The sequence below is a fragment of the Labrus bergylta genome, chromosome 15 (genome assembly GCF_963930695.1).
Source record: "Labrus bergylta chromosome 15, fLabBer1.1, whole genome shotgun sequence".
NCBI lineage: Eukaryota > Metazoa > Chordata > Actinopteri > Labriformes > Labridae > Labrus > Labrus bergylta.
The window spans coordinates 13783139-13810949 of record NC_089209.1 but is presented as its reverse complement, the minus strand read 5'-3'; the positions used below and the strand labels follow the sequence as shown (position 1 = coordinate 13810949).

The window sequence follows — 27811 nt, the reverse complement described above, 5'->3', positions numbered from 1 at the left end:
GTCGACGTGAAGCTTCAGCTGCTGCGGTGTAGCCCCGCCCCTCCCACCGTCAACAACTGGATTCCAGCTATTTGTATTTTCGTCAACTAGCTCTGCTAGCCTGCTAACGATGATTCATTGCGATCGTAAATAAACGACTTAACCATTTTTAAATGGATATTTATTCGTGTTTGTTCGTTTAAAACACACTCCATCGATAGCTTGTGCCGATGTGCAGCAAATGCAAGCCAAAGGATCTTGGAGAGCGGAGAGTTCGCGCTGCACACCGTCCTTTAGCCGCCTCTGAAACCAGCTAACACAGCTAACTCCTTACGTTCGCTGGCTGGCTGACAGCTGGTCCGGTTAGCTACGTGCCGTAGACAGCAGCGTAGCAAAGATTTACTCCCTGGAACAATGTGTTGTCTCTGACATTGGTGAGTGTCACGAACATTTTTTTTGTTTTTGTAAAATGAAGTCATTGCCTCCAACTTGTTGTGACTCGCTTTAAACGTCGCTTTGCGAGCTAACTGACTTGCTAACCATTGGCTTGTTTGTAGCAGCAGCTGCACGGAGCCACGCCTGGGCCATTTAAATTTACGCATGTGGCTGATTACATGAGGTGTTATTTGGGGTGTCAACCATCGAACAATTTGCATGTTGATAGTAGGTAGTGATAGTGGCGTTATTTAAAGGAATTCCACGTTTATTGTGTTACAGAGAGGACTGAGGCCCAGTTGGTTGTCACATTGGAGTAACCAGAACCCTTAACCAGCAAGGTGGGTCTCTACTGCGGTGACATCGAAGTGAAGTGGGAGATCCGTGATCCAACTTGCTGATGCACCCCTAGTTTTGACCTGCAAGAGCTGCCAATATGATGCCGGTAAGTGCACACAACCCCTGTAATCCTAACATAAAAATGTTGCAGACTGTCCTGTTATGGTTGTGGAAGTCATCATGAGCCTGGTCTGTTTTTGCTCCCAAGTGAAAACTGTCATATGCCATTCTCCCTTCATGAGTATTATGTTGTTTGACAAAATTGTGCTTTTGGAATTTCATATTGTTGTGGCTTGTGGGGTTGTTCATTTACACATGATAGTCTTGAAGAGCTCAGTTGAAAGTCCAAGCAATATTGAGAGTTTTGTGTATGAGCTTATCTGTATCAGAGATCAGGTTCTAAGGAATAAAAAGCGAAATCTTCTACGGCTTTATCTGTTGTGAACTATATCTGTCCATAGCAGCAGGATTTACATTATCAATCTTCATGCTAATAATAACAGAACCATTTAAAAGAAAGAATCAGTATGACTTAAGAGGTCTTAAGATGTATTGAATGAACTTTTCTCAAAACGCTGTCCTAAATAATATCAAGAAGTGTTGTATTTAATTTACTTAAGGCTCAGAAGTTCTTTCGTATGAGTTTTTTTTTTTTTTGTCAGGAGACAATGTACTCCTGGAAACTAAAAGTACGATTATGTGAGAGTAGGTTACGCTGCAGAAAGGTGTCCAATCCTTTTTTGTCAAGGTAGGTTCAAGTAAATAAGTATTTATTTATCTTTATTTAACCAGGGGGATGTTCCTTTAAATTATAATCTCCTCTTGATAAGGATTAAGAAAGCACATCATGAAAGAAAGGAAACACATACAAAACATACATGAAACAACCGATCCATGAAACAAAACTAAGTTTTATCAGTTTTAATCTTCAGTTAAAACCGTTGTTTTACAAGAGTATTGAAGCCTCACATGGAGATGACAGTAAAGAAGTAGAATTACACCACTGTATTTTGAATAAGACCATAACGACCACTGCTATCTTGACAAAAACAACACACTTACGTTTGCAAAAAGGTGAAACAAAAGCTTTATTTATAGCAGCATGTCTAGTGGGCTTTGGCACACATCACATGAAGACCCATTGTGGTTCTGTTGTTACCCCTGATGTTCAAGTTGCACTTTGTTAGAATAGCATACCTGAACCCTTTGCAGTTGTGCTTTGTTGGGATCTCTTTTGTTATCTCTATCGCAGAGAATGCAGCTATGGGGAGTGGGAAAGGGATAGTAGCCCATTTGAACTTTCAGGGAGGGGAACATGAACTCAGAAGTGGGATAAGTTTACATTAGGTTCATTAAAGTGTCATCATAGATGGAGATTCTGTCTTTTCCCGCTATCTCTTCAAATAAGTGTGCGTTGGTTGAAAATAGAGCATCACACATACATACACACACACACACACACACACACACACACACACACAGTAGGTTTGTTTGTCGTCATTTGAAACAGCTTAACTCTACAACCTCAGAGCGGCTTTTGAGGACTCATGAATACACAGTTACAGGGAATTAGCTCCATATTCGCTGCAGCTTTGGCCGGGCTGACTGCGATGGGAGCCTCCGTGGACGTTTGTTCCCTGTGGCACCAACAGGCTATCAGAGTCAAAGAGCCAGTCGAGCAGAGAGGCAGCAGCCCTGCACTCGGGTCTCGCGTGACTCCAGTGGCCAATGAGACCTTGGCAGATCTAGGTCTGTGTGGCTGCGTCGACTAATGCTCTGTTGTTAAGGGGGACTTTTGAGCTGAGTAGATTGTCAAGTGGAATTAATCTCACACAGTGGAGCTGGGCACAGTGTGACTTACAGGAAATGTAAACATTGATTCTCATTGTCACTTTGAAAATTTTTGGGAGATTTGAAAATGACATCAGTCAGGCCACCAGAGAAATGCCACAAAGCACACATTCTTAAAACAGTAACACATTTGAATGGATATGAGTTTTTCAGTTCAACATTAGCCAGAACAGATAGAAATAGTGATTTATTAAACAACTTCCATCGACGTAGGAGAGCTAGAACTCTTTTCTGAGTGGTTGAAAAAGGGTACATTTCTTGACTAGATTAATTTTAATGATCCTCTGATAAACATTAGTCAGCTGTCAGTCAAAGGGACACTTCATTTTTCTAAGCAGTCAGTGAAATGTTGCCGGGAACTGAATGGGAAGCACCTCATGAGTCGGTCATTTTAAGCATAAAGCAGGACATCTCAGGAGGATAGAAATGTGAATTATCAAAGATTTTTGTTCTTTAAAGGGTCTAGACATATAAGCTCTGCTAGATTAGACTGTAAGAGCAGAGCCAGTGTAGTTGTAAGTTGGGTTATATCCAGCTTAATAACAGGGAACATCTTTTTTAGAATTTCAATTCAAAGCGAAAAAAGATGTGTGCACCAGTGACTGGAAAGATTATCATATGCATGTTTGACAGAAAATGGCATTTTTGGACTTTTTTCTGGCTGGTTGGTTGTTTTGCTTACATCGTCACATTGACCTTATCTTTTCTCCAAAAGGTTCACTGTCATTTTAACTAGTAAACAGGCAGTGGTGGGCATTCTGTCGGCACAGAAATGTCTAAATAACAAATCAATACACAACATGACATACACAGAACATATATGACAGTTAAAAACTGTTTTGCTTTAGCTATTTCTTTGTGGTCCTGTGTTTGTTAAAATTATTTTATTGTTTAATGTATTTGAATGAGAGTAGTTTTCGTTTGGGAGTTGAATTGTTCTATTGCAGTGTCTTGCATTCTTGGCATTTGAAGATATTTGTGCAGTCAGAAAGCATGAACGTGCTCAGTATTTATTTTCTCAACCTTTCTTTTCTTCTTTTTTTGAGTCTATGTGAGGAAATGATTGACAGGAGTTTTGATAAGAAATGCCTGTTTGAATCTTTCTGCTGGAGAACAACGCAGCCAAGCAATCCTCCTTCCATCTCAGGAGTTAAAAGAAGAGGGTTACGGTACATTTAATGTCATGTACAGACAAAACAGCATAAGACAATCATCCTGTTATGATGCTGACCTTACAGCTGTTGCCAAACTGTTCTGTTATTACTATGAAGGATATTACTACTTATCATTAGTGTTGCAGACGCTGGCACGACCAAGGGACAGTTTTCAAAAAGAAGTTGTCTGCACCCTCTTTCACCCACCACTCTCCCTTGCTTGCTCTCTCTCTCTCTCTCTCTCTCTCTCTCTCTCTTTCTTACTGTTTCTTTCTAGATAGCTCTCTCTCCCTCCTCCCTACCAGAATCACACACACACACACACACTGAGTGTTTTTCCTCCCAAGTCTCCTCTGCAGCACTCTTTCCAATGCATGCAACGCTGTCGGTTACTGAGGTCTGCTCAGGATGGCATAACAATCAAGTCACACGTCTGCAAAAGCGGCAGTGCTAGGATGAAGAGGTTTGTGACTATAGTGTTACGCGGCCTCGTTAGCCTCTCCAAGGAGAACCCCATTTGGGCGAAGGAGCACCACCGGCCACCAAAGAAGGAGATCAGGAGGAAACGGAGGGCAGTCAAAAGAGCCAGGAACACTGGAAGACGCAACTTAGTGAGGGCGGTTGGTATTTCTCCAGTGGTCAGTTAGCCGGATCGCCGGCGTTTTCTGTTTTCTACATCTACATCTTTCTGGTAATGTGAAGATAAATTGTGGAATAATCGGCTGTGGCTTTTTGTTTGCAATTTAAATTAGGCCCAAGTTTGCACCTCAGTCCTGTTGCCTGATTGGTTATTTGTGTGTCTGGAATATTTGCCTGGCTCTTAATCATATTTAGTATGTTGTTCTTTGTATCTTGAGCAGGATGAATTGTTGTATCCTAATTTATAGCCACAATTGCCCTTTCCCCCTATTGTTTTTCCCACATTGAGAAGTTTGTAAGAAAAATGTAAATAAGAGAATATTCACATCAGTACAGATTAAATGAATGGCTCCATTCTTATCTGTATTCAAAGTGATGCGGTTGCTGGCTTCACTGGGCTATGATGTTCACTCTTTTGTATGTTATTATGCAGCTGGTGAGATGCTGGTATCCCCTGGAGATTTGTAAAGTATCGCTTGGGCCAAAGCGTCTGTTAAATGAAACTGTAACACTGTGACGTGAAATCATAGACAGACAGAATGAAGGAGAGCATCACCTAAAAATAACCTTTTCCTTCTGCTACCCTTTCATCAGTCGTGCATGGTGTCATAATTGACCAAAGTATGAGGCTCATAATTAACTGAGTAAAGTTGCAGACTGACTCGAGTGATCATGTTGTTGTCAGTCACACTGCTGCAGAAAATATCAGTGAATCACACAGTTATTACAAAAGATGAGTCACTTTGTCTCGGAGAAAATCCCGGAGTAATAACGTATAGGCTGCTCTGTGTCCAAACTTAGATATTAAATGACGGTGGAAAACATTGACAGTTATTACTGCACCACGAGTGAACCCTGAGGACACACAAACATTCAAGTACCTACTGAATTATGCATGTGTTAAACACCTGAATGGCAGTTTATACATTTAATTGTCTTACCCTTTAAGCAGAGTCATCTGTGTAATAGGCCTGACGTAGCCAGCCATTGATGTCGGCTTTGCACTTTTGTTCCAATTCTTTATACATTGGCTTTGATATCGGAAACCATATGTAAACAAAGTATTGCGATTGTTCTTCTTGCAAGTGAGCGATAACAAAACCTTTGGATTGTGCATTTCTTTTTATTTAGGTTGCACTCACACTAAGCAATCTGTACCGTTGCTCAAGCACATTTGACCCCCAGAGTCCAGTTCGTTTGACCAGTCAGTGCTCTGTACCGTGCTGAAGCACAGTACACTTCTTTGGCTCTGGCGCAGTTGGAAGAGGTGGGCTTCGGCGTGGTACAGTCGCTCATGCACGAGCACAAGCATGGGAACGCAACCTGACATTGATCCCCATCTTGCATACTCGAGAAATGTTGGATTGTAGAAGGGCCGTATCTGGACAAAATGATTCAATAGAGCCTCAAAGTCAACTAGGTTGCAGTCATGTTTTCTGTGTTGTTCTCCACTGTTACACTAGAGAAAATTCACTGTGCCTCTATTATACAGTCTATGGCTGCTATTTGACAAAAAGTGTTTTCTTTTCATGTTACTCAGTGCATCGGTTGATGCTGTGAATCAATCAAGCCACCTTAAATGTCAAAATGGTAACTGAGCATTATGATTGATGATCGATGATTTTTTTGGGATGTTTGCCTTTTTTGATAGGAAAATAGATGGAGTGGGGAATAACATGCAAGAAAGGAGCCACAGGCCAGACTTGATCCTGGGCTGCCTGCTTTGAGGACTATAGCCTCCGCACACGGGGCGCTACCTAACCACTAGGCCATCTGCGCCGCAATTATGTTTGTTTTTATCGTCTCTCTTGCAGTAGATACACTTTAGTGATGATTTTATCTTGAAGTGCTCAAAGTGTATATGAATTTCAAATGGATTATTGAAACTGAAAATATTCTATTTCCTCACTTGGAGGAAAACAGTCACTAAGCAATCAGCACCACACGTATGATGACGTATGGGCAGAGATAAGTGTGTCCCTAAAGCTTTAATCATTTGTTTTCTTTGTGTTAAGTTTAGTTTGTTCCTTGTCTTAATTCCACACTGTTGTGGCATATTCAGCCATTGAAGGATGTTCAAATACTGGAAGTCTAACAGGTTGAAAAGAAACACTGAAATACTGGGATCCAGTTTCCCCTTTTCTACTCTGTTTACTGACTCCCTGTACTTTTTACTTTATTTCCAACCTTTCTCCAAGCTCCTGGCATAGTCATTGATATATATTCTCTATTTCGGCTCTTTGCACTAACATTTCAAAGTCCCTCTCTTTCTGTGGTGAATGACACAAAAAATGAGCCCTGTCACATGAAACAGGAAGGCATACCCCGTCTCCTAAAGTGCTTTGTTCCACAGGAAACGATATAAATCTGCCTGCAACCATAGAGGGAAAAACATCATCATGTGGATGAAATGCACGACTGTAGATGAATATTCAGCATGCTGTCTTCTCCCAAAAGCTAAATACAATGGCTAAGAAACTAGATCCAAGTGTATTGTTTGCTCTCTATTAACCATCAGTTTGATTGGGTTTTTAACCATGACCTTTGTTGTCGAGCTAAGCTATGCAGGCAGGGTTGTATGGCTCCGTAAAAAGGTCTTATATATGTTGCAGCCATTTTTCCTCATCAACTTGCCATTTTGCTGAGGATGTTGGATTAGAAGTTGTATGAAAACAATTGTACTGTTAACTGGCAGCTACAAAAAGCACTTGCAGCCCTCTGAGCTCTCAGGTGATTGCTCCAAGATGCTGCATGCCAGTTCAATTCAGTCCATTTGCTATCCTGTTTTCTAAAACCGATGACATTTAGTCATTCTGTAGGTAGCATTTAGGATGAATCTTCTGTTTCCTCAGATGCCCAATAGACTCAACAAGTGTGAGCATTACTTTTTCATCTCTTGCTGTTATGCGAGTACAGACAGAAGCATGTGGAGGCTTGTATACTGCTATGCCTTACCTCCCTGCCTAAACTGTACCTCTTCAAGACTATGGCAGGCTGTAATTCATCAAAGTAAACAGAAATGTGGCAGGTACAGGCATGAGTCCACCTGCAGCCGAAAACTATCAGACTTAGCCTGTGGACTCAAAAATCGAGTGTCAGCACACTGGCAAGTTGTCATGTAACACCCTCTGTATTGCTGCCAGTGTGAATGGTTTTTCCCTAATTTGTATTTATGTGTTCAAATGGTGCGTCACATCCAAATTTCTTCTATTCTTTATCCCTGTCAGTAGGTCCATAAAATGTCCTCCTCTCTCTCCTGACTGTTTGTATTTGTCTCTCAGATGATACTGACGGTGTACCTCAGCGACGGGGAGCAGGCTTTGACTGAGGTGCCCATCACCCCTGAGACGACGTGCCGAGACGTTGTCGAGTTCTGCAAAGAGCCGGGCGAGAGTGGCTGCCACCTGGCCGAGGTGTGGAGAGGCAACGGTAAGCTGCTCTTTCAGAGTGATGGAACCTTACTGTCGTGTAAAAGAGGAAGAACAGTGAGTGTGACCAGATGTGTGCGTCAAGGCAAAGTAATCTGTAACTCCATTATTTCTGGGATTGACGTTTCATGTACTTTCATGTGTTGATGTAAAAACATGCATGTATAAGAGCGCGAGCTGCAAAGCCTCAAAAACAGAAAGGCAAACTTAAAAACAAACACACTTCAATTCCATTTATCTGTTTTCAGACTGGAATAATTCACTTAAAGTAAAGATTTGTGAGTCAGAAAAGGGGTTATGTGCTGCTACAGTCCACATCACTGTCACAGCAGATTCCTCTGGGTCCAGACGATTTGCTCCCGTCACCAGAGTCGTGCTGACATACCCGGTGTTATCAGCATTTTTTCGCTGAGGGGCCACTCCCCTGTTGGAAACAACATCCCAGCCCTGAGGCTTTATTAAACCACGTTATGTAATTGTGTGGGCTGCTGCCTGACAATGCAGCGGTCTACCCCTAAAACCTCCTTAAAACCTCGCCTTCAATGTCTCTGTCTCTTTGTTTATTGGTCTTTCTTTGATGGACAGCGTCTTCAAATGCAAAAACAACATTGTTTTGACAAACAGTTTTCCATCAGTCTTAGTGGTCCCTGTTTTTCCAGAGATATCATCACTTGAGTGCCAAGACATAATCTGATGACAGCATGATGTAGCTCAGCAAATAAGTTTTTCTGATGGTTTCTACTCTGCTTGATTGTTTTCAATCATTACATTTGTCTCAACATGAACACCACACATGAACACTTTTCCCTAAGCCAAGTTTGCATTAACCTGCTGTGTAACTTTTGTGTTGTAGGTTAATTAATTTAATACAGGTATCTGTTCAAATCACGCATTTACATATGTGTATATACGTATATCCAGCTAATGGCCTCTGTAGTTTAATACAGATTCTTTAGATTGAAGAAAGTGGTCTAAAAACACTCTCACTCACTATATTTTTTTATTGGATCTTAGTAATGTTTAGGATTGCATTTTTATTGCATTTAAAGCAGAAGGTCCTCATTTTAAAAATATGAAGCGTCAGCTTGCTTAGCACATGGACAGGAGATATGGGAACAGCTAGCCAGTCAAGAAAGTGTCCAGCATTTAATCCCTTCTGTTTTCACTGAGTACTAAACAAACCAGCTGCTAGCTTCATATTCAGCAGACACATTTGATCTTTCATTCAAATTAAAGGATGAGTACATGTGATCTTTTTCCAATCGTCAGCATTTTTTCTAATAAGTGCTACACATTTCTGTCTCTGTAGAGCGAGCAATCCCCTTCGAACACATGATGTACGAACATCTGCAGAAATGGGGGCCTCGGAAACAAGAAGTTAAGTTCTTCCTCCGGCATGAAGACTCGCCAACTGAGAGCAGCGATCAGGGTGCGTGTTGTCACATTCTGTCACAGAACAATCTCTTTGTGATGTAATCTGTTTCAGGTTTAATGTAGTAGGTTTTGTACCCCAATAGGAAAAAGATGTTTGCAGCAAAGTTGTCAACAAGCTATCTGGGGAATATTTAGAAGTATAGCAGAAGTGTACCATTTTCAATTGCTTCTTTTTTGAAGTTTTAAATAATTTGCATCCCTCTTCCTGTCTAGCCTTTCGTATGAAAAGTTTGAGTTAGGTGGCTGAGGTCAGCAATGCTTGTCCCAGTTCTTTAATCCTTCTGTCATGGGCAATCATGTCGCTGAATTTTCAAACTCTTCCTGACAATGGTTGTAGCCTCTGAATCTGCAGCTGAATGTGTGCATGCTTCTGTCTGTGCGTTGTGACGTTCACTGTTTCTTTTTGCAGGGAGTCAGCAGTCTCAGGATCAGACGAGTCGCAGAAGTGGGAACACTGGAGAGAAGCACAATGAGAACGGGGTGAGACTTAATTAGCACTATCTAAACGATGTTAAAATAGAAATTGGCCTTGCAATCACTCACTTTAATTTGGTGCCTTCTGTCATGCATAGATTAGGGCTGTAATGAGAGTTATATATTAAGTGTGTAACACATAGTGCCACAGCCCTGTATATCATTAATGAAATACATAAAGAGCAGAAGAAACCAAGTACAAAGGCCATAATGATGTCCTGCATTATCTGAAGAGGAAAGAGAGAGAATGCATACACAGGAATAAAAAAGTGACAATGACAAAACTATCTTATTCATTTAAATTGATCAGAAAAATGGTCTCAAATCCAAACCCCACAAAATATGTTTGTCATGGTCATAACTTTTAAGTAAAGTGTCTGAATGTCTACATATTAATCCAAGTATCTCGTTTAACATTGTTTACCATTTGTTAGAATCCATTGTTCAGATGACGCAGTATAACTTCAATGTGTTTTACCTGAAAACAATGTCTCCAAAAACCAATAAGGCAGTCTGACTTGCAAGCAGGAGATTGTATTCTCTTTGGTTTCATCCCTGTGGTCTAATTCCCTTGAAGTCACTTTGAAACTTGGGTCGATATTTTGCAAGAAGCGTGTAAACAACACAGCTTTTTAACCTGAGGCCCTGAAGTCACAATTCTCCTGTTACCAGTCCAACTTGATATCATCAGTACGGACATTATTGCTGAGGGGAAGAGCCGGAAGAGGATGTTGATGAAGGAAGCTTAGAAGAGAGAAACCAAGTGACTGAATTTTGCAGACTAGCTTTAAGTTATTGGTGATGTACTGAATTGAGCTCTGCTACTCAAGTGTAAATACCAGTACTTTGAGTTAGAGTTGCTTTGATTCATTTTGAAATTGGAAGCTAAGAGGCTAGGCTAACGGGCCATCACTTAAAGAGCTGTATCTCCTTTCTGAATGTAGAAGTTGGGTATCTTAGATTGTCAAATGATCACTGATTCCTGCAAAACTTAACATTTTGATCTTTAATTTTACTGTTACGTGCCATTTTGAAACTCTTTCAGGCTAGCTAGCATTTGCCATCACCTTGTCATTGGTTCAGTTGTGTTGACGGTAAGCAGACAGACTGTCAGACCTCAAAGTAATGGATTGTCATGCCAGCACAGCACACTGTACATTTTCCCTTCCACTTTCGTGATGTGATGAACTATTTTCAGTACATGACCAGACAGATGTTGTACCAAATTAACCAAGTACAAACACAGTAAATGTCAAGGCAAAATATTGTTATTTAATTTGGGTTCCACTTGAAATCTCAGTAGCTTTCTACCGACCTAACTCACATTAAGTGAGTGTTTTTATTTTTATTTTTATTTTTATTTTTTATACTTATGAAGGGTTTTTTCTTCAAGGACTGTGAGACAAAGTGTTAGCGATGGCCACCATTCTCTTGAAGACTTCTACTGCTTTCCTTACATCTACATTATCAGACTCAGATTTAACTGGACGATGTCAGGTTGTGTTTTTCAGATAATTTCAAGGTTTTATTATGGTGCACAGTAATGACATAACATCTGTCTTGTATGAGGTAGAAGTATCTATCTGTGGATAATTAGTGGTTGGTAACATGCACAACATGACCGGCCCTTGTGTTACAGGACTGGCCCATTTTCCAAACAACCAATATTTCCCCATGAGGTAATCCCATTATTGTGCATGTTGAGCTCTAGCTTTAGGAAGAGTGTGTGCTCAGAGATGCGAATGACTCTGATAAAAGCAGCCTCTGGCACAGCATCCTTTCTCTCTCCAACCATCTGTCCCAGATTTTACAACAGAAATGTGTTCTGGTCAAGGAATCGTAGCTAATTTAACCTTAATGGCGGAGGGAACAATCCAGCCAAGCCTCAGTTGGAGGGTTTTTAGTTTTAGTACAAAAAAAAAAAAGGTTGAGGAACAAGAGCAACCAGAAGCTATTCAGTTTTTTCATAAATGTTTGACTTTTTGTTGAGAAAGTACCACCAAGGGAAAATGTTTTTATGAATATAGAAGTCAGCTATCGATAAACAGATTATATCAAAGCAGACAAGCAAAAACATCTTGTTTATAATCAGTATGTTTCCATGCTCACTTAACTTCAGCCATGGTTACAGCTCAATCAGGAAATTTAATTAGAATACTGTCCTTGTCCCAGTATACACGCGCTGAGGGAGAATCGATTAATTGACAGGAAATGTCAAACTAATCTTTGGTGGGTGGCCATCTGCCCCCTTTCATTTAGTCAATATTGGACCTTCTTCTAATTGACCTTGCTAACAAGTTAGGAAATGGCAAAGTGTTGGTTGTATATCAAACATAGAAAACATGGACAGCTTTACAGCTCGGTACATTTCATACATGCTCTACTATTTACTTGTGGTTCAAATGCGAAGAACGCTATCCCTCTAGCTTATGGTGATATCTGAAGGCAGACGACAACATGACTTCTGTTATGCACTTATGCAGTACATCTTCCAAGTCAAAGCCTGAAGCAGGGTCTGTGGAGCATGTGCAGAACACACAGGCCAGTTTGGGTTCGATTTGAGGCGTTTACGTTCAGGAGTTAATCAATCTCCAACAACTAGGTGTGCTGACTTCCACAAATTTGATGTAGTGTAATTCCAGCTGGACATTTACATGCATTTTAAAAGTCCAGTTTGAATCAGACTAACACAATAAATCGACTTTTTCTAACTGTGTATAAACACACTGAGTGTTTGCTCACTCATAGAGGTAAACATGGTCAGCTCGGTTAACCTCCCAAGTGCTGAGGCTCATTTGTGTCTGAATTCCTTCCTAATATCTGATTTAGAGGATTATATCAGTAAGCCTGCTGGATGATATAACCGCCCCTAAGAGGATCATTGCTTTGGCTTTTCCACGGGCTGCTGCCTAAATCCCCCCTGGGCTTTCTCTCCATCAGGCAGCAGAAATGATCATCCTCTGAGAGGGTCGAAGCCTTGTAAAGAGCAGAGGAGCCTGAAGGGAACACTACAGTGATTGCACACAGTTTACATTTTCTTTTAAAGATCACAAGTGGTGACGGTAGTTAAGTGTTAGTATTAAAGCATCCCTTTTTAAAGAAAAATAATCTGCAACTTTTTGGATTTGTAATTGATCATTTCGGGAATTAATTGAGCAAAAATATATAAAAAGACTCAGCTTCTCAAATGTAAGGAGGGGAAACTAAATGTAACATTTCATTCTTCGCTATTAATCATGTCTGATTTTTTTTCTATGAATCGGTCACAAATTGATTAATGGGGAAAATAATCAACTTAATGACCAATAATTAAATTGTTTGTTATTGCAGCTCTATTTTTGGCCAATACAACATTTAACAGAGTTGGTCTGAACATGCTTTTTATTTAAAATATCCTGAGGTAACCTTTTTGTTTTTAAATTGATTTTTATATGATTAATTGATTTTTTTCAGGAAAGAATTGATGATTTTGTCTTTAAATGTCTGATAGCTCTGCTGATTGAAATTTCCTTAGGCCCCAATATGATGTCTCTATAACGATTGTTTGTTTCCTTACAAATGTCAGTCCAGAAACACAGTCAGTCAGTTCACTAACTGGAAAATATCAAACAAAATGAATATGGAACAAGTTTTTCTGGGGGCCTTTTTGCCTTTATTTGCTAGGACAGCTAAAGAGAGACAGGCCGTTTTGGGAGGGCAGTGAGGGGGATGATTTGAAGCAGAGGGTCGAGGTCTGATTTGAACCCAGGGCCTTAGTCATTAATAACCATCTTCTTTCTGAAACTTTGGCCTGATCTCCATTGGGTTCATCCAGCAATAATCCTGGACTGCGCTCCATTTCAGTCATTAGAAATCCTCACAGTTGTTGGGCGGTGTGATGTAGCCTCCCAGTGGGACGACGTCCCTCATCAGACACGCTGTGGCTGCTCCGTCGTCCTTCCTCCTCTGCTCAGTCGGGTGTTTCTCCAGCTCTTCACTCAGCTTTCGTGTGTGTGTCTGTCTGTGTGTCTGCTCCTCCCTTGGGTGAATTGTCACTGATGCAGTGTTGCCTGAGTGCATCTGAGCGTGCTGGTATCTGTGCCAGTGGCTTCCCTCGCTCTCTCCCATCTCAGCTCAACTGTGGTTGAGTCACGCCCCCACACACACACACACACACACACACACACACACATTCTTATGTTTACGTGCTTCAAAAATGCAAGGTAGGATAATGCTGTCTGAACAACATACGGTCCACACACGTTGAGTGTTTTTAAAGACAAGATGTTGGATGACATTTATAATGTTGTTGCCTCACTTCACAATATCATACAAGTCAAATTTATATACCAAAAAACCCAAATCAGGCGTGTTCATGTTTTATTCAGACAGCATGACTCACAGAAGTGTCTGCCTCTTCTAATCGAGGAAGAGCTGTCCAAACGTTTTTTTTTTTTTTTGGTCTTTTGCATGACATGTTTGTTTCACCCGGGGCCTCAGTGCAAAAAATAATAATTGCCCAAAGTGCTGTTCCTCGATTCACCAAGTTTTCAAAGATAGGAGATATCCTATTGGTTGTGTCATTTCTCATAACGTGGAGGCATTAATCACGTCTGTGAAGGAGAGGAAACCCTCCCTTTCCGAGAGGATGTCTTTTACAATTACAACCCCCGGGAAAATATTTCAAGAGGAAGAAGGTGGCACCTTATTACTACACCGAGTTTGGAGAACTGAAGATCATTTAAGATCAGATTTATTGATCCCCCATAGAGAAAACTCACAGGAAGATGAAGCATTCAAACAAATAAATCATAAACAATTATGTATCCCTTAATACACAATATATATTTTTTTATTATTGACATGTCCTGGTAAACTGAGATAAAACAGGATGTCAGACTGAGAGGTTTTTGAAATCAGGACCCTGGACTTTATCTTATTTCTTTAGCATGTTGATGATCATATCATATGCACAAGTCTACAGGCCCAAGTCAAATCTACCATCCATGTAGTCATTCTCTCCGTCTCTAACTCTCCTTCTCATGTTTATAATAGTGTTTTTTTATCCGAACATTTCTAGATTTTTCTTTCAGTCTGCTTTTTGTGTAGAGAAACAATTTGACAGTTTCTGCATCGTGTCCCTTCCTCTCTCTCTCTTTCTTCTCTTCTTAAGGGCAAAGTCTGGAAACACTTGAGTGTATCAGTCCTGCTTGTAGTGCGGAGGACTGTATTCATCGCTCACTGTTTTATTAATGAGAAGTCTGCCGGTGTAAATACTGTCCCAACTGATGCTGTGAGATTCAGCAGAAAAGTTTTTTCATTAACAACTCATGGATGAAGATTTCTAGCTTTTAGAGGAAAACTTTATTGGTGATTTTTTTTTGGGGGAGTGAATTTTTATTTTTCCTGCAACTTCTGCTAGGGGTTTCTTAAGAGTGGGTGAGCTGTGTGTGTCTATATTATAATTTACACTACAAAACAAACAAACAACCAAAAACCAAACCAAGCAAGAACAAACATAAGAAACAGATAACAGTATACAGGTGCAGCTCATTTAGTTAGAATATCGTGAAAAATGACATTTTGTCATGTAATTTAATTCAAAGAGTGAAACTTTAATATATTCTAGATTAATGAGACATAATAATAATTCAAGCTGTTTTTTTAATTTAATCTTGATGATTACAGCGTATAACTCAATCCACAATGTTAAAATGTTAGAATATAACATGAGACCAATCATACAAAGTGAATTATAATACAGAAATGTCGACCCTTCAGGAAAGTATGTTCTTTTATGCACTCAATACTTGTTCTGGGCTCATTTTGAATGAATTTCTGCATCACTGTGGCGTGGCATGGAGGCAATCAGCCGGTGGAACTGCTGAGGTGTTATGGCAGTTTGCTTTGAGGAGCCTTCAGCTCGTCTGTACTGTTGGGTCTGGTGTCTCGTTTCTTCCTCTTGACAATGCCACAAAGATTCTCTGTTGCTGAGTCATCTTCTGCCTACTGCAATACCTTTTAAATATAATTATTAATTACAGCAGATTGCTTTTTGCTCAACTTGTAGTTCAGGCTTATGTACATTTTTGTTGACGTTTCTTTTTTTAGACTTGTGTCCTAACATATTTGTCTTAAAGCTGTAATTACATCAAGAATGAACTACGTACTTTATCCTTGTACGCTGTCCTGCGAGCTACAGTTTTAATAACCTGTCATTAAGCTTCATCAAATACACGACTCTGCACAGGCTCTCACTCTTGAGCTCAGCAAACTACCATTTACATGTTTCAAGGTATGACTGTGACCAATTGAATACTAACCTTTTGGCTTTACCTCAGAGCTGCTAAGTGTTTCTTTTTAGGCTGGAGGAAGAGTCATGTATATTTGTAAGTGTGTCATCATACTCAAAGACGTTCCCACAGGGTGAAAAATAAATGATGGGTCATGCCCTGGTTTTTATTTTTAGTCCAAGAAGATCAGACCTCCCACCTTATCTTTACATTTCATCTTTCATCTTAAACTTATCATGATCATCCCTTTGTCCTTAGTAGTTTCAGTTAGTAGTAGTGTCACCATCAAAAATCCTCTGCTAACCTTTCAGCGTGTTGACCAGCTCTTGTGTTTATCTGTCTGTTTGTGTGTGTGTGTGTGTGTGTGTGTGTGTGTGTGTGTGTGTGTGTGTGTGTAGGTGGGGAATCAGCGTGTGGAGCTCACACTGTCAGAGCTGCAGGAGATGGCGACCCGGCAGCAGCAGCAGATTGAGGCACAGCAACAGATGCTCGTTGCAAAGGTAGCATGATGGCTTTATTCTTTTATCTCACCTTCCACCACTCCTCTAGATATTACTGGAGTCTTTAATTCAACATGGCAGACACAATAGGGATGTGATCGATTGAGAAAATCTGGGCCGTCACGCCGATTCGGATGTGAAAATTAACAATTTTGATTAACAGCTGATTATATCTTTGTTTTTATTTGTCCCCCCCCAATACTATTATTAGTATTATATTAAACATTGTTTAAGTCATTCATGCTTTCATTACTCTGGATCAATAAAGTATCTATCTATCTATTTGAGTCAGCACTAATTCAATTGTACTAATTTACAAAAATACCTTGAATTAAATCGCCTTTCACATAAAATAATGACTCTTTCAGCTTCTTTAGCCTGCTCACAGAACCTCGGTCAGAGGAAATGTTCAGTTCTTACACAGCTCATTAAAAACCTTATTTTATAAAATCATTAATACTCTTTTTTCACTATAGAATGTAACAGCCAGTTCTAAGAGAACGCACAGCTATATCTAACACTCACATGCTGTTAGGACTGTTGTAAGGCATGAATAATTAAAAAAAAACAGTCAAATAAAAGAAAATGGAAAATTGAAATAATGAATCATTCCAAACATAAGTAGGGATTTTTATTCAGCTCTTGTGTTTTCTCTTTCAAGGCAACAGATATGTGCCATCTACTGCGATCCTTTAAAGTTTAATTATTTTCAAAAAGGTATAATATGTCAGCACGGCCAGTACGGGCTGATACTGTTATTCAGATGTTAGATCTGTACTTCCCTAGACTACATGGACCAATCAGAGCTTGTCATTTCTTGTTTGAAATGACAAGAGTAGGTAATTAGAAAGGTGTGGATAAGTCTGATATTGTGTCATTTAGTCTGATCCCACAGACACAGGCTGGTTTTTAATGCCTGGCCTCAACCGTGAACAGCCTGTGACCTTTCAGTTGACTGCTGTAGTGATAGTTTCATCTAGAGAATTCAGTCAAGACTGAGAAAGGGTTAAATGGTTGTTTGACTAATAAAACTGGAGGCAACACTATCATCAGTCTGTCAGAGTTTTTGGTTAAATCTTTAGAGAAACCAAAGCCCAGACATTTGAGTGTCAATCAAGCCTGATACTTATTTGTGATTTGAAACACTAAGGACAATGGTTGTAACCTTCGTCAGACCGGCTTTTGCAAAAGACACATTTCTTAAAAGGAGGAAAAGGTACGTGGTGAACCACTACTAAACCTCTCTGCCTCGTCAGTCTCTCTGGCTTTTCAGCACAGTGACTTAGTTTGACCGCTGTGCTTGTGGTGCGCTGATCAGTCATGCAGGATGGAGCCCGCTTTAGACCCGCGGATAAAATCAGTTTATTGGCTTTTTTTTTTGTTGTGTTGACTGAAAAAGTAGGCCCACTGATAGCCCTGCAGTCATTTGGAAACCTGGGCATGTCATTTCCTATTTTAGGACCTTAACTGGAGCAGATCTCAGTTGGGTGAAGAGATGTAGTCATCTGACCCTTTCTTCAGCCTTCAGACAGCATTTCATTGAGTGCATACAGTAGAACGATTTTAGCCGAGTTTTCAGGGATGTCTGCCACTGAGATATATTGTAAGCTTTGGGACGTCGCCTTGCTGCTTTTGTGTTATTATTACAAATCATTGTGACAAACTTTCCAAAAATGATTTATTCGTGATTTATCTGTTTGCTTATTACATTTTACTGACTGTCTCTTTCTCTGAAGGAGCAACGTCTGCGTTACCTGAAGCAGCAGGAGCGGCGTCAGCAGCAAACCGTCTCAGAGAGCGAGAAGCTGCAGAGGCTGAAGGACCGCGTGGAGAGCCAGGAGGCAAAGCTCAAGAAGATTCGGGCAATGAGAGGCCAGGTGGACTACAGCAAGGTCATCAATGGAAACCTGTGTATGTATAGATATATCGACTTACATACATCTATTTCTAGTGAAAAGAAAAATGGCTCATCATACCTTGAGAGCAGAAGGAAAATCCACAAACCAGACAGAATAAATTTTTTATGCAACACATTTGTGCTTTTAAAGAAGTCCCCCCTCCCTGCATGTAGATCAGGAATGAGCTCATGTGATTTCTTCATTTATTTACATCCAGCGGCAGAGATCGAGCAAGTTAGCAGCCTGTTCCAAGAGAAGCAGTCTGAGTTACAGAGTGCAGTGCTGAGGGTGGAGCAGCTCAGCCTGCAGCTGGAGGACCTGCGGAGGGGGAAGCTCAACGGCATACAGTCCACCCTGGGTGGTCAAGTAACGGGTGCTGCAGCCCTGGAGCTCCGCAAACTCTATCAGGAGCTTCAGGTACTACAGAAATCAGTGCGACATGTAGTGAATGCTTGGTGCAGTGACGGTGCTGTCTTCTGTTGTAGTGATATATGTGTGTGTGTCTAAATCCGCTTTTATCTTCTACAGATCCGGAACAAGTTAAACCAGGATCAGAACAGCAAGCTTCAGCAACAGAAAGAGCTTCTAAATAAACGCAACATGGAAGTAACGCTGATGGACAAGCGCATCAGTGAGCTCCGGGAACGCCTCTACAAGAAAAAAGCTGAGGCACGTCAAAAAGAGAACCTTCCTGTAAGACTAAGAGCGCTTAACACATTTCATCTTTAAGACTCTATTTGTTAGAATGCTTCAGACAAAAGTCTCCCATCTGCAGGCTTCATCAGCCCCAGACACTGCAGATGTTCTCTGCCAGTGTCCCCTTAAGTCCTCCCTTATGTTCACTTCTCTTTCAACACATATAACATGTGAAACTTTTTCTGACTTTCTCCTCCTATAGCTGAACAGAGCCAACGGGCCTCCGTCTCCCCAGCCTGCTCCTGGCACTCTGGGCCGTGTCGCTGCAGTCGGGCCATACATCCAAGTCCCAGTAGGGGGCCGACAGGAGGGAGGGTACACCCTGCCACCTGATCCACTGAAGCCTCAGACTCTGGGAGTTAATAACCAAGCCAACCATGGCCGCACCAAATCAGGTTTGTTACAACCCATAAAATAGTTTTTCATTGCTTTATATTTTTCAGTAAAACATGAAGCTCTTACATAAGACAGGTACAAACTTGTGTATGTTTCTTGACTTTGGCCCTCATTAAACAGACGAATCATGCAGAGTTTCATAAAGTAGAGAGGCAGATGGAAGTTTCAAATTAAGAGTAGCTTGGATACCTGCAGTCCCAGCGGCAGCAGTCTTACACCACTACACATTTAACACATCTTGCATGAAAAGCCTGTGTCTGATTTTCCCTCCTGGGCTCAAACTGTTACTCTGTTTCCTTCTTACCCGACTTCTTTGTTTATTCTTCACCTTGAATTGAATTCTGGGATGTACTTTCCCTTCCTTTTCTAACCTTCCTCTCTTCCTGTGTCGTGTTTCCTGTGATTTTCTTCTTCTTCTCCCTGTCCTTCTCTCTCACGTTGTCTATACTGTCTTTTCTTTGTTATGTCTCTGTTTTCGCTGGGTGTGGGTGAATGGGGGGGGGGGTCTGATCTTCCTGGGGCAGACGGTGTGCGAAAGCCCTCCGGCCCTTGGAAGGTGTCTGATTTAGACATCGTTGTGGACCCGGTACCCCCATCCCTTCCAGAATCGCACCCGGGCACTGGAGCCTCCACTGGCTCTGACGGCACGTCCCGTGAGTGCACAGTGCTGCATTAGCACAGGGTGGCACTTCCTGAACCTTCTCTATCCTTATGAGCACCGGGTCATCAGCATGCACACCCTTATCCATTAAATAGTGGATAAGATTTTGTTCTGCCCGGTCACACCTCCGACCCACTACTCTTTTTCTTCAGAAACAATGGGACTGATTTCTCTCCAGCAGACAAATTACAGCTTACATGGACAGCAGAGGAATCAGAGGAGGAGAGCATCTTAGCCGAGTTAACTTGAACAAACACTGACTGATGGATGCATTTTTTTGTTTGGGCTCATAACACTCTCCTGCCAGTGCAGCTTTGGGCCTTTTTCTGAGCTGGAGAGAGAACATATTGACATTTTATTTGGAGTGTTTCCTCTGTGGATTGGCTAATGACGTCAAAGTACTCGGGTGGTGCAATCTTGAAACACTTTGCTGCCATCTGCAGAAGATTTCACACCCCTAATTGTATCTGAAAGCACTGCTGATCCCTGTGTGTGTGTGTTCGACCACTTGAGAAGGTTCAATGGGTTAAGTGCCTTGTACATTTGACACATGAAAAGTCCCAAATATTTTTGGCTTTTGTTCTACTTCCATAACATTTCAAGCCTGTCTTGCTCTACCCTGCACACTTCGTTCCCACAACAAACCAAACTGCGAGAAGTCATTTTAACACCTAACATGCATGAGGGAATAAACTGAGGCTAAAAAAGATCATAGGCTCGTCTGTGAGGATCCAGATCAAGCTGTTTTGATTTAGGCTAAGGTTAGAACGGTCTTGTGTGGATGCCGTTATATTTTTATGGCAATGCTGCATTTAAAGAAGCTTTAAAGCAAGTTGCTTTTAGATCTACTTTATGTTAATGAACTATTTAAGGAGATCTTAAATGCTTTTAAAGCTTTTTGTTTTCTATAACAAGCTTATCAACAAACTTCAGATTTGTTTATTTTCATTGGTACGAATTCCTGAGCAGTTGTACAACAACTATTGCTGTTGTTTTGTTGTGTTGTCCTTTTATCATCTTCTTTCTGTTCTCTTCACCCTCTCCCTGCTGTCTGACGCTGCACATATATCTATCACTCTTATCAGTTAAGCACCAGGGACACACCGTTCTAAAATCCGTGGCAGTTCTTACCTATTTAACTAAATTGTAATTTAATAGATAATTACCCGAGGCAACTAAAAGAAAACTTTTCATGACTAAATGAAAGCACCGCAGTAGCAGAATACTAATGCAGAAACATTCATTGCCATCACTGCTGATAAGTGGAGGCTCAGGATTTTTGTCCTATTGATCATCAGCCCCTCTTCAAACGCTCCAGATGTTTTGTGGCACCATGGACTTTGACCATATGATGAAACATTTGAGAAAGTGCTTCCTTAAGAGTCGCAAAAAAAGACGAGTCTATTCTTTTTAGTTTGTTATGTAAATGGTACAGACGGTCTTTATGTTCCTGACCTCCCAAAGAATGATAAGTAATGCTTCATTGTTCCATTATCTTTATTTATACATGCAAACAATGAAGGAGTCGCGCTGAACGCAGACATCAAGGACAGTGCTTAAAATGTATTATAGTTTTCTCTGATTAATAGGATATGTTTCTCAAAATCCTGAACCTTCCAATTAATCCCACTATCAGGTCAAAATGGTACAGCTTCCATTGTATGTGTGAGTTACACATCTTTGGAAGATCAGCACTAATATTACTCTTCATGTGGCTTTTCACACAAATTGACGCAATTCAAATGTGGAAAAATGAACTGTAACCATTTAGACCTAGCTCTGGTGGTCATGCTTTTCACTCCCCCGAGTTGTGAAACAGACGTAAGCTCCCCACACCCCCCGCACTCATTGGCTTTTTTTTTTCTTTCTGCGTTGCAACAATCTTACTGTGTCCCATTTTTTCGCCCCAGCTGATACTGGCTGGCCGACTGCAGGAAAGACGAGTACATCTTTAAAGCCTCCTGAGAGACGAGACTCAGGGACTGATACCCAGGGCAAGAGCCCTCCCTCAGGCTCCCCCATTGCTTTAAGTGCAGAAAAGGTTAGTTCTCCTTCTTGTTATACCACTTAATGCATATACAAGTCCAGTTACCTCCTGTATTAAATGAATGATGATTCAAGTCATATTTCTATTTGTTATTTACAGTCCATGGGTTTTTTTTGCTTCTTCACAGGTGCTAGACCCAAAAATGGTCGTGTCCTCTCCTGCCATTTCCAAACCACAGCCGCCCCCCTATGGCTCCCACCTCATCACTGCAAACTCAGCCAGCTCCTTGGAGCGCCGTAAGGATGCACCACCTCTCCCACGTCCACTCCCGCCAGCTCCTGCTTGGCCTCGCGTCCCCCCCTCAACGGGCTCGTCTTCTCAGCAGATCCAGCAGCGAATCTCGGTGCCACCCAGCCCCACCTTCCAGCCTAACGCACCTCTTTTCCCCCCCGGGCTGAGCGAGCGACTGGATCCCCCGCCAGCTGTGGCAGTACGTCCCTTCATCCCAGACAGAGGATCACGGCCTCAGTCGCCCCGAAAGGGCCCGCCGACCATGAACTCCAGCTCCATCTATCACATGTATCTCCAGCAGGCGGCGCCAAAGAGCCAACCACTCAAGCCTGCGCTGAAAGCCGGTAAGAGCTGAGTTAGAAGAAACAAAGTGGGAGACAATACACAGGAAAATAAAGAGTAAGAAGAAAAACAAAAATGCAAACATGAAACAAGCACGCTGTGTTATCTTAACCATAGTCACTTGAAATAATTAGTTAGACAAACAGTAATGTGCTTGTTTCAGCGTAGATATGAGAATGTATTGTTTTAGATGTTATTGGAAAATTTACAAAGCTTTAGGTTTTGATTCTTTCTATACCCTCTAAAATCTTTTCACTCTTTCTTCCACTTTTTTTTTTTTTTTTTTAGTATATGGGAAGCCAGTTCTCCCGCCCAGCTCCACACCCCCCTCGCCTCTGCCTTTCGCCCAGGCAGGAGGCGCCTTCCCCCTGCTCCAAGGCCATCCCAGCGGTGAGGACACTTTGGACGGAGAGTTTGATGATCATGACTTCTTCCAGCACCCAGAACCCTTAGCTCCTCCTCCCAGTGTGGAGAACATCCCGCGACCGCTCAGCCCTACCAAGCTAACGCCCATGGTACACTCCCCACTGCGCTACCAAAGTGACGCTGACCTCGAGGTGCTCCGCAAAAAGCTAGCCAACGCTCCCAGACCGCTCAAGAAGCGCAGCTCCATCACAGAGCCAGAGGGCCCCAGCGGACCCAACATCCAGAAACTTCTGTACCAGAGATTTAATACGCTCGCAGGAGGCATAGAAGGAAACGGAGTCAGCGGGTCAGCAGGTGGTAACGGTGCAGGTAATGGAACGCCTTTTTATCAGCCGAGTCATCCTCCTGGTTATGTGGGCGGAGACTCTGTGGCTGACACAGACAACGGCAACCTCCCCTCTGAGATGCAACTACCGCCGCCGCCAGGGGAAGAGGAGCTGGGCTCTGATGATCAGACTCCTTCAATCGATGCAAACGACAACGAGCCGCCGCCCTCGCCACACGAAGGGCTGGGGGATGCGGATGAAGAAGAGGCACCGGAGGACGACAACAACAACAACATGGGGAGCTCTGAAGCGTTGCTGCCCAGCCCTGTGCTGGAGGTCACGACTCCAGAAGAGAGCGGCATGGCGGGCTCACAGCACCTGGTGACAGACGCACTTACACTGACTACTTATTCCATTCAAAGAGTTTCCTTTGTTACAAGATCTAACTCAGACTTCCCCTCTTTTACCTCACAGGAGAAACGCACAAACCTAAAGAAACCAAACTCTGAGCGCACCGGCCACGGCTTCAGGGTGAAATTCAACCCTCTGGCCCTTCTTCTTGATGCCTCTTTAGAGGGAGAGTTTGACCTCGTCCAGAGGATCATCTATGAGGTACAATGCCACTGTGCATACATTTTGATTTATTTGTACTTGCACGTAGGACAACAACTTATCCTTTCTTCTGCGTCCTTTTTTTCCCAACCAGGTGGAGAATCCCAGCACCCCTAATGACGAGGGTATTACACCCCTTCACAACGCAGTGTGTGCAGGACATCACCATATAGTCAAGTTCCTGCTGGACTTTGGTGTGAACGTCAACGCTGCAGACAGTGACGGATGGTGAGTAGCAATGACCACACATTGAAATCAGTGTCATTCAGTTTGATTCAACATGACCGGCTGTCATCATTTGACATTTGTCCATTGTTTTCTTGTTCTTTCATTCTTACACAGGACTCCGCTTCACTGTGCCGCCTCCTGCAACAGTGTTCACCTCTGCAAGTTGTTGGTCGAGTCAGGGGCCGCCATCTTTGCCAGCACCATCAGTGACGTGGAGACTGCTGCAGATAAGTGCGAGGAAATGGAAGAGGGCTACATCCAGTGTTCCCAGTTTCTATATGGTGAGAAACAACCCCACCAGTCAGGCTAGCTTCCACAAATGTGTTTCTGAAATGTCACTTTCAAGCAACCGATTCAGACTTGGAAAAACACTTTTGCTTTTACACGTTTTGATTGCTTTATCTGGTTTGTGCTCAGTACATGGTCATTTAGATTTTCTGTGTTTTGGCTCATGTTGTGCAGGTGTTCAGGAAAAGCTGGGTGTAATGAACAAGGGCACCGTGTATGCTCTGTGGGATTATAAAGCTCAGAATTCAGATGAGTTGCCCTTCAGCGAGGGGGACGCCATTACTATTCTGAGACGACAGGACGACAGTGAAACGGAGTGGTGGTGGGCGCGACTCGAGGACAACGATGGCTACGTGCCCCGCAACCTGCTGGGGGTAACAACAAATTAAATCATTTCTTACATTTGTAGTCTTATACAAGTCGACATTAGTCATAGGCAGATGTTACACTGATTTTTTTTTAGATGTCATTGTTGTTTTTTCTTTGTAAGATCTCTGAAGATTCTTCTAACTTATCAATAACCGTCATTAACCATGGTTGATTGTCCATCAGCCCTTTCAGAGTGCGATTACTCAACAGTGTTGTAACAAAGCTCCACCATCATTACATCTTTGTACATCCATAGTGATTTCACAACAGCCTAATATTAGTGTCCCAGTCTATGAATTCACAGTGCCTCACAGTGTTGGGGAAGCACGACATGAAGAGAATAAGCGGCTGCTCCACATATACACACAGCACTGTTCTCCCCCGCTGGCTCCGCCAATCCCGTCTTGCACCTGTGAAGCCTCTGTTACTTTGAAGGCAGTACAGGGGGGGGGGGATACTTTGTCCCCCCCCATTACCCCTCCATGACATTTATAGTGAAGGTGAAATTTCATAGGTGCAAAAACTAGGGCTGTTGTTCCATGGGTTTAGTATAATACATACATGCAACGTTGAGGTAAATCTTTCACAAAGTAACAAACATTAGCAACTGAAATCAGTCATGTTAAAAACTCTCCTCTTCTTTTTTTTTTCTTTTGCAGCTGTATCCGAGGATCAAGCCTCGCCAGCGGTCCCTGGCATAGTGTGTCACTCTGCTGGCCTCTGGCTTTCAGTTGAACTAGAAACAAAATAAAGAGCAAAGAACAAAAGGAGCCTGGTGCTCGGTCTTCTCCCCAATGGCCATGACGTCCCCTCCTCTCCCGTGCCCTGCCCCTGTGCTTCTCACACAAATCCTTTTCTCTCTGAAGCACTGAACTCTGATACACATAATTACATCTCCACACACGCACACACACACACACGCACACACACACAAGAAAACACAAGCACTCCAAATGCGAAAAAAACCTCTTGAACTATACTCCATTTTAACACCCCTCCCCCCCCTTCTTCTAACACACCTTTTAACCTCTTTCAGTGTCATTGTCCTACGTTTATTTGACCCTTATTAAGTGTGAGCTCTGTATCAGACATCAACTTGAAGAATAAAACACTAACCCTTGACTCAGTATTTCTTGCAGTGTTCACACTTCTTCAGTATCTTCCTAACGAGTTCTTTGTCGGCACTGGTTTTAATATCCCTTTATGGTGACTGATGAAATCATCTCAGAGGGTGAGAAGCTTCTTCTTTTTCTCACTTGATATGTTATTACAGTTATAGGACATTATTTGTTTTTTTTGTAGTACGCCTTTTTAATTCACTAATGCAGGAAGTTGACGCTCTGTGTCTGATTTTGCTTGTAGTCTTACCACCAAAGAGGAATAGAGATTTAACACTTCTAATTCTAACACTCCCAGCGAGCTTGCACTACCGTGTAGCATGGAGAGAAAGATAATCGAAAGAGCTGCGATCAAAGACGATGAACAACTCCCGGGAACTGATCTTAAAAAAAAAAAGTCCTTCTAGATATTTTCATGACTTAGGGAGGACTATTTCAGGTTGGGAGGAAGATGTGAGACATTTCCTCAGTATTATCTACACAGGCCAGTCAGAACAAATCCAACAAAGATCCAACTTTCAAAAGTCCACGACCGTATTTTTAGTGAGGCCTCAGGCGATAAATCTGGTTCATCAAGCTGTTTTGAGATTATTTCGAGCACTCTTCATTATTCCTGAAATGAACAGCGCTTATGCTGCAGTCCAAAAGATGCCGTCATGGAAATGGGTAACGAGCAGTACTTTTTGCTTTACCAAAAAAGAAAGCGTTGCCAAATTCAGATGGGGATTGTGTTCTACAGAGAACTGCAGAAAGTTGACATTGGAAACGGTGATGTGAGGTCAACAAAAAGAAAGCTCCCAGTTCTCGATGGTGTGATCAATTTGTATATTTTCTTTATTATCGACTAACTCTCCTTTTCAACATGTATGATATATTTTAATTGTTCAAGGCATTTATAATAACCATACTTCAGAGGTGTATTATTTTTTACTGAGGTCACTATTCAAGGTTTTTTTCTTTCGTTTTAATGAATCTTGTGAACATGGCAAGAAGACCTACAAGCAGTATCTCTGAATGAAATGGTAAACTCATACACATGAGAGTTGAACATCTGAATAACTTCCCCCCGATTGCTCCACAGTAGGTTTCTGGTCAACTTATGTTGCAGTTTTTTTTTCCCCAGTGGCCGTAAAATGGAAGCGAACACTGAAATGCAGAATCTCAGGACCAACATGGTGCTGCTACACTCTCGAAACCAGTGATCATATTTCTATTTCTCCCTCTGTATCGACATCGCATTCATTTGGGAATTGAACCAAGCAAAAATATACGGCCCGGAACTTTCAAAATAAAGCCATCAGCACGTTTAAATTGAAGGTTGAATTCTTGGGTTAGCTAATCTGAAATACAAATGTTTCAGATTAGCTTCAGACAATCTTGAATATGTCCCCGTTCTTTTCCTTCACGTATGCCCCACACCAGAAACATTGATACGTGTGTTATCTGTCACATCGTTTAACATTAGAGACCCTTATCTTATTCTGAACCTTGAGTGATTGAGTGTAATGCCAAGTGTGCTTGTGGCCGGGCTTTATCTTGGCTTCACCTGTACATAGAGTGAGGAGATATGGATTGTGTCTGTTTGCTGTACGGACAAGTGCGCTTTCTGTATAAACGCTGTATTCACACATTCAATTCTGTAAATGTGATCAATAAAACTGAGGCTCTGGCATGATGAATGACTTGCAGTGTTATGATTCAAACAATAGCGAAACCTGCTAAGGGTTC

The 27811-nt window shown here is 41.8% G+C and overlaps 1 protein-coding gene across 6 annotated transcripts; it reads left to right on the top strand.

The window, feature by feature from the left end:
- The first annotated feature begins 38 nt into the window (after nucleotides 1-38).
- Nucleotides 39-27762, top strand: ppp1r13bb (protein phosphatase 1, regulatory subunit 13Bb). 6 transcript variants are annotated; one of them, XM_020647378.3, is made up of 19 exons: nucleotides 39-413; nucleotides 697-859; nucleotides 7679-7826; nucleotides 9135-9254; nucleotides 9669-9739; nucleotides 16404-16505; nucleotides 18242-18416; nucleotides 18621-18820; nucleotides 18932-19072; nucleotides 19302-19494; nucleotides 20020-20148; nucleotides 22067-22197; nucleotides 22331-22778; nucleotides 23065-23849; nucleotides 23943-24080; nucleotides 24175-24308; nucleotides 24423-24589; nucleotides 24771-24970; nucleotides 25625-27762. In XM_020647378.3, the coding sequence occupies exons 2-19, from the start codon at nucleotides 851-853 to the stop codon at nucleotides 25664-25666; spliced, it is 3333 nt and encodes a 1110-aa protein (XP_020503034.2). In that variant the 5' UTR covers nucleotides 39-413; nucleotides 697-850; the 3' UTR covers nucleotides 25667-27762. The 6 variants fall into 6 exon arrangements, with proteins under 6 accessions (XP_020503034.2, XP_020503033.2, XP_020503035.2 ...); XM_020647377.3 differs by having other exon boundaries at nucleotides 18932-19096; XM_020647379.3 differs by lacking the exon at nucleotides 20020-20148 and having other exon boundaries at nucleotides 18932-19096.
- Nucleotides 27763-27811: the final 49 nt, after the last annotated feature.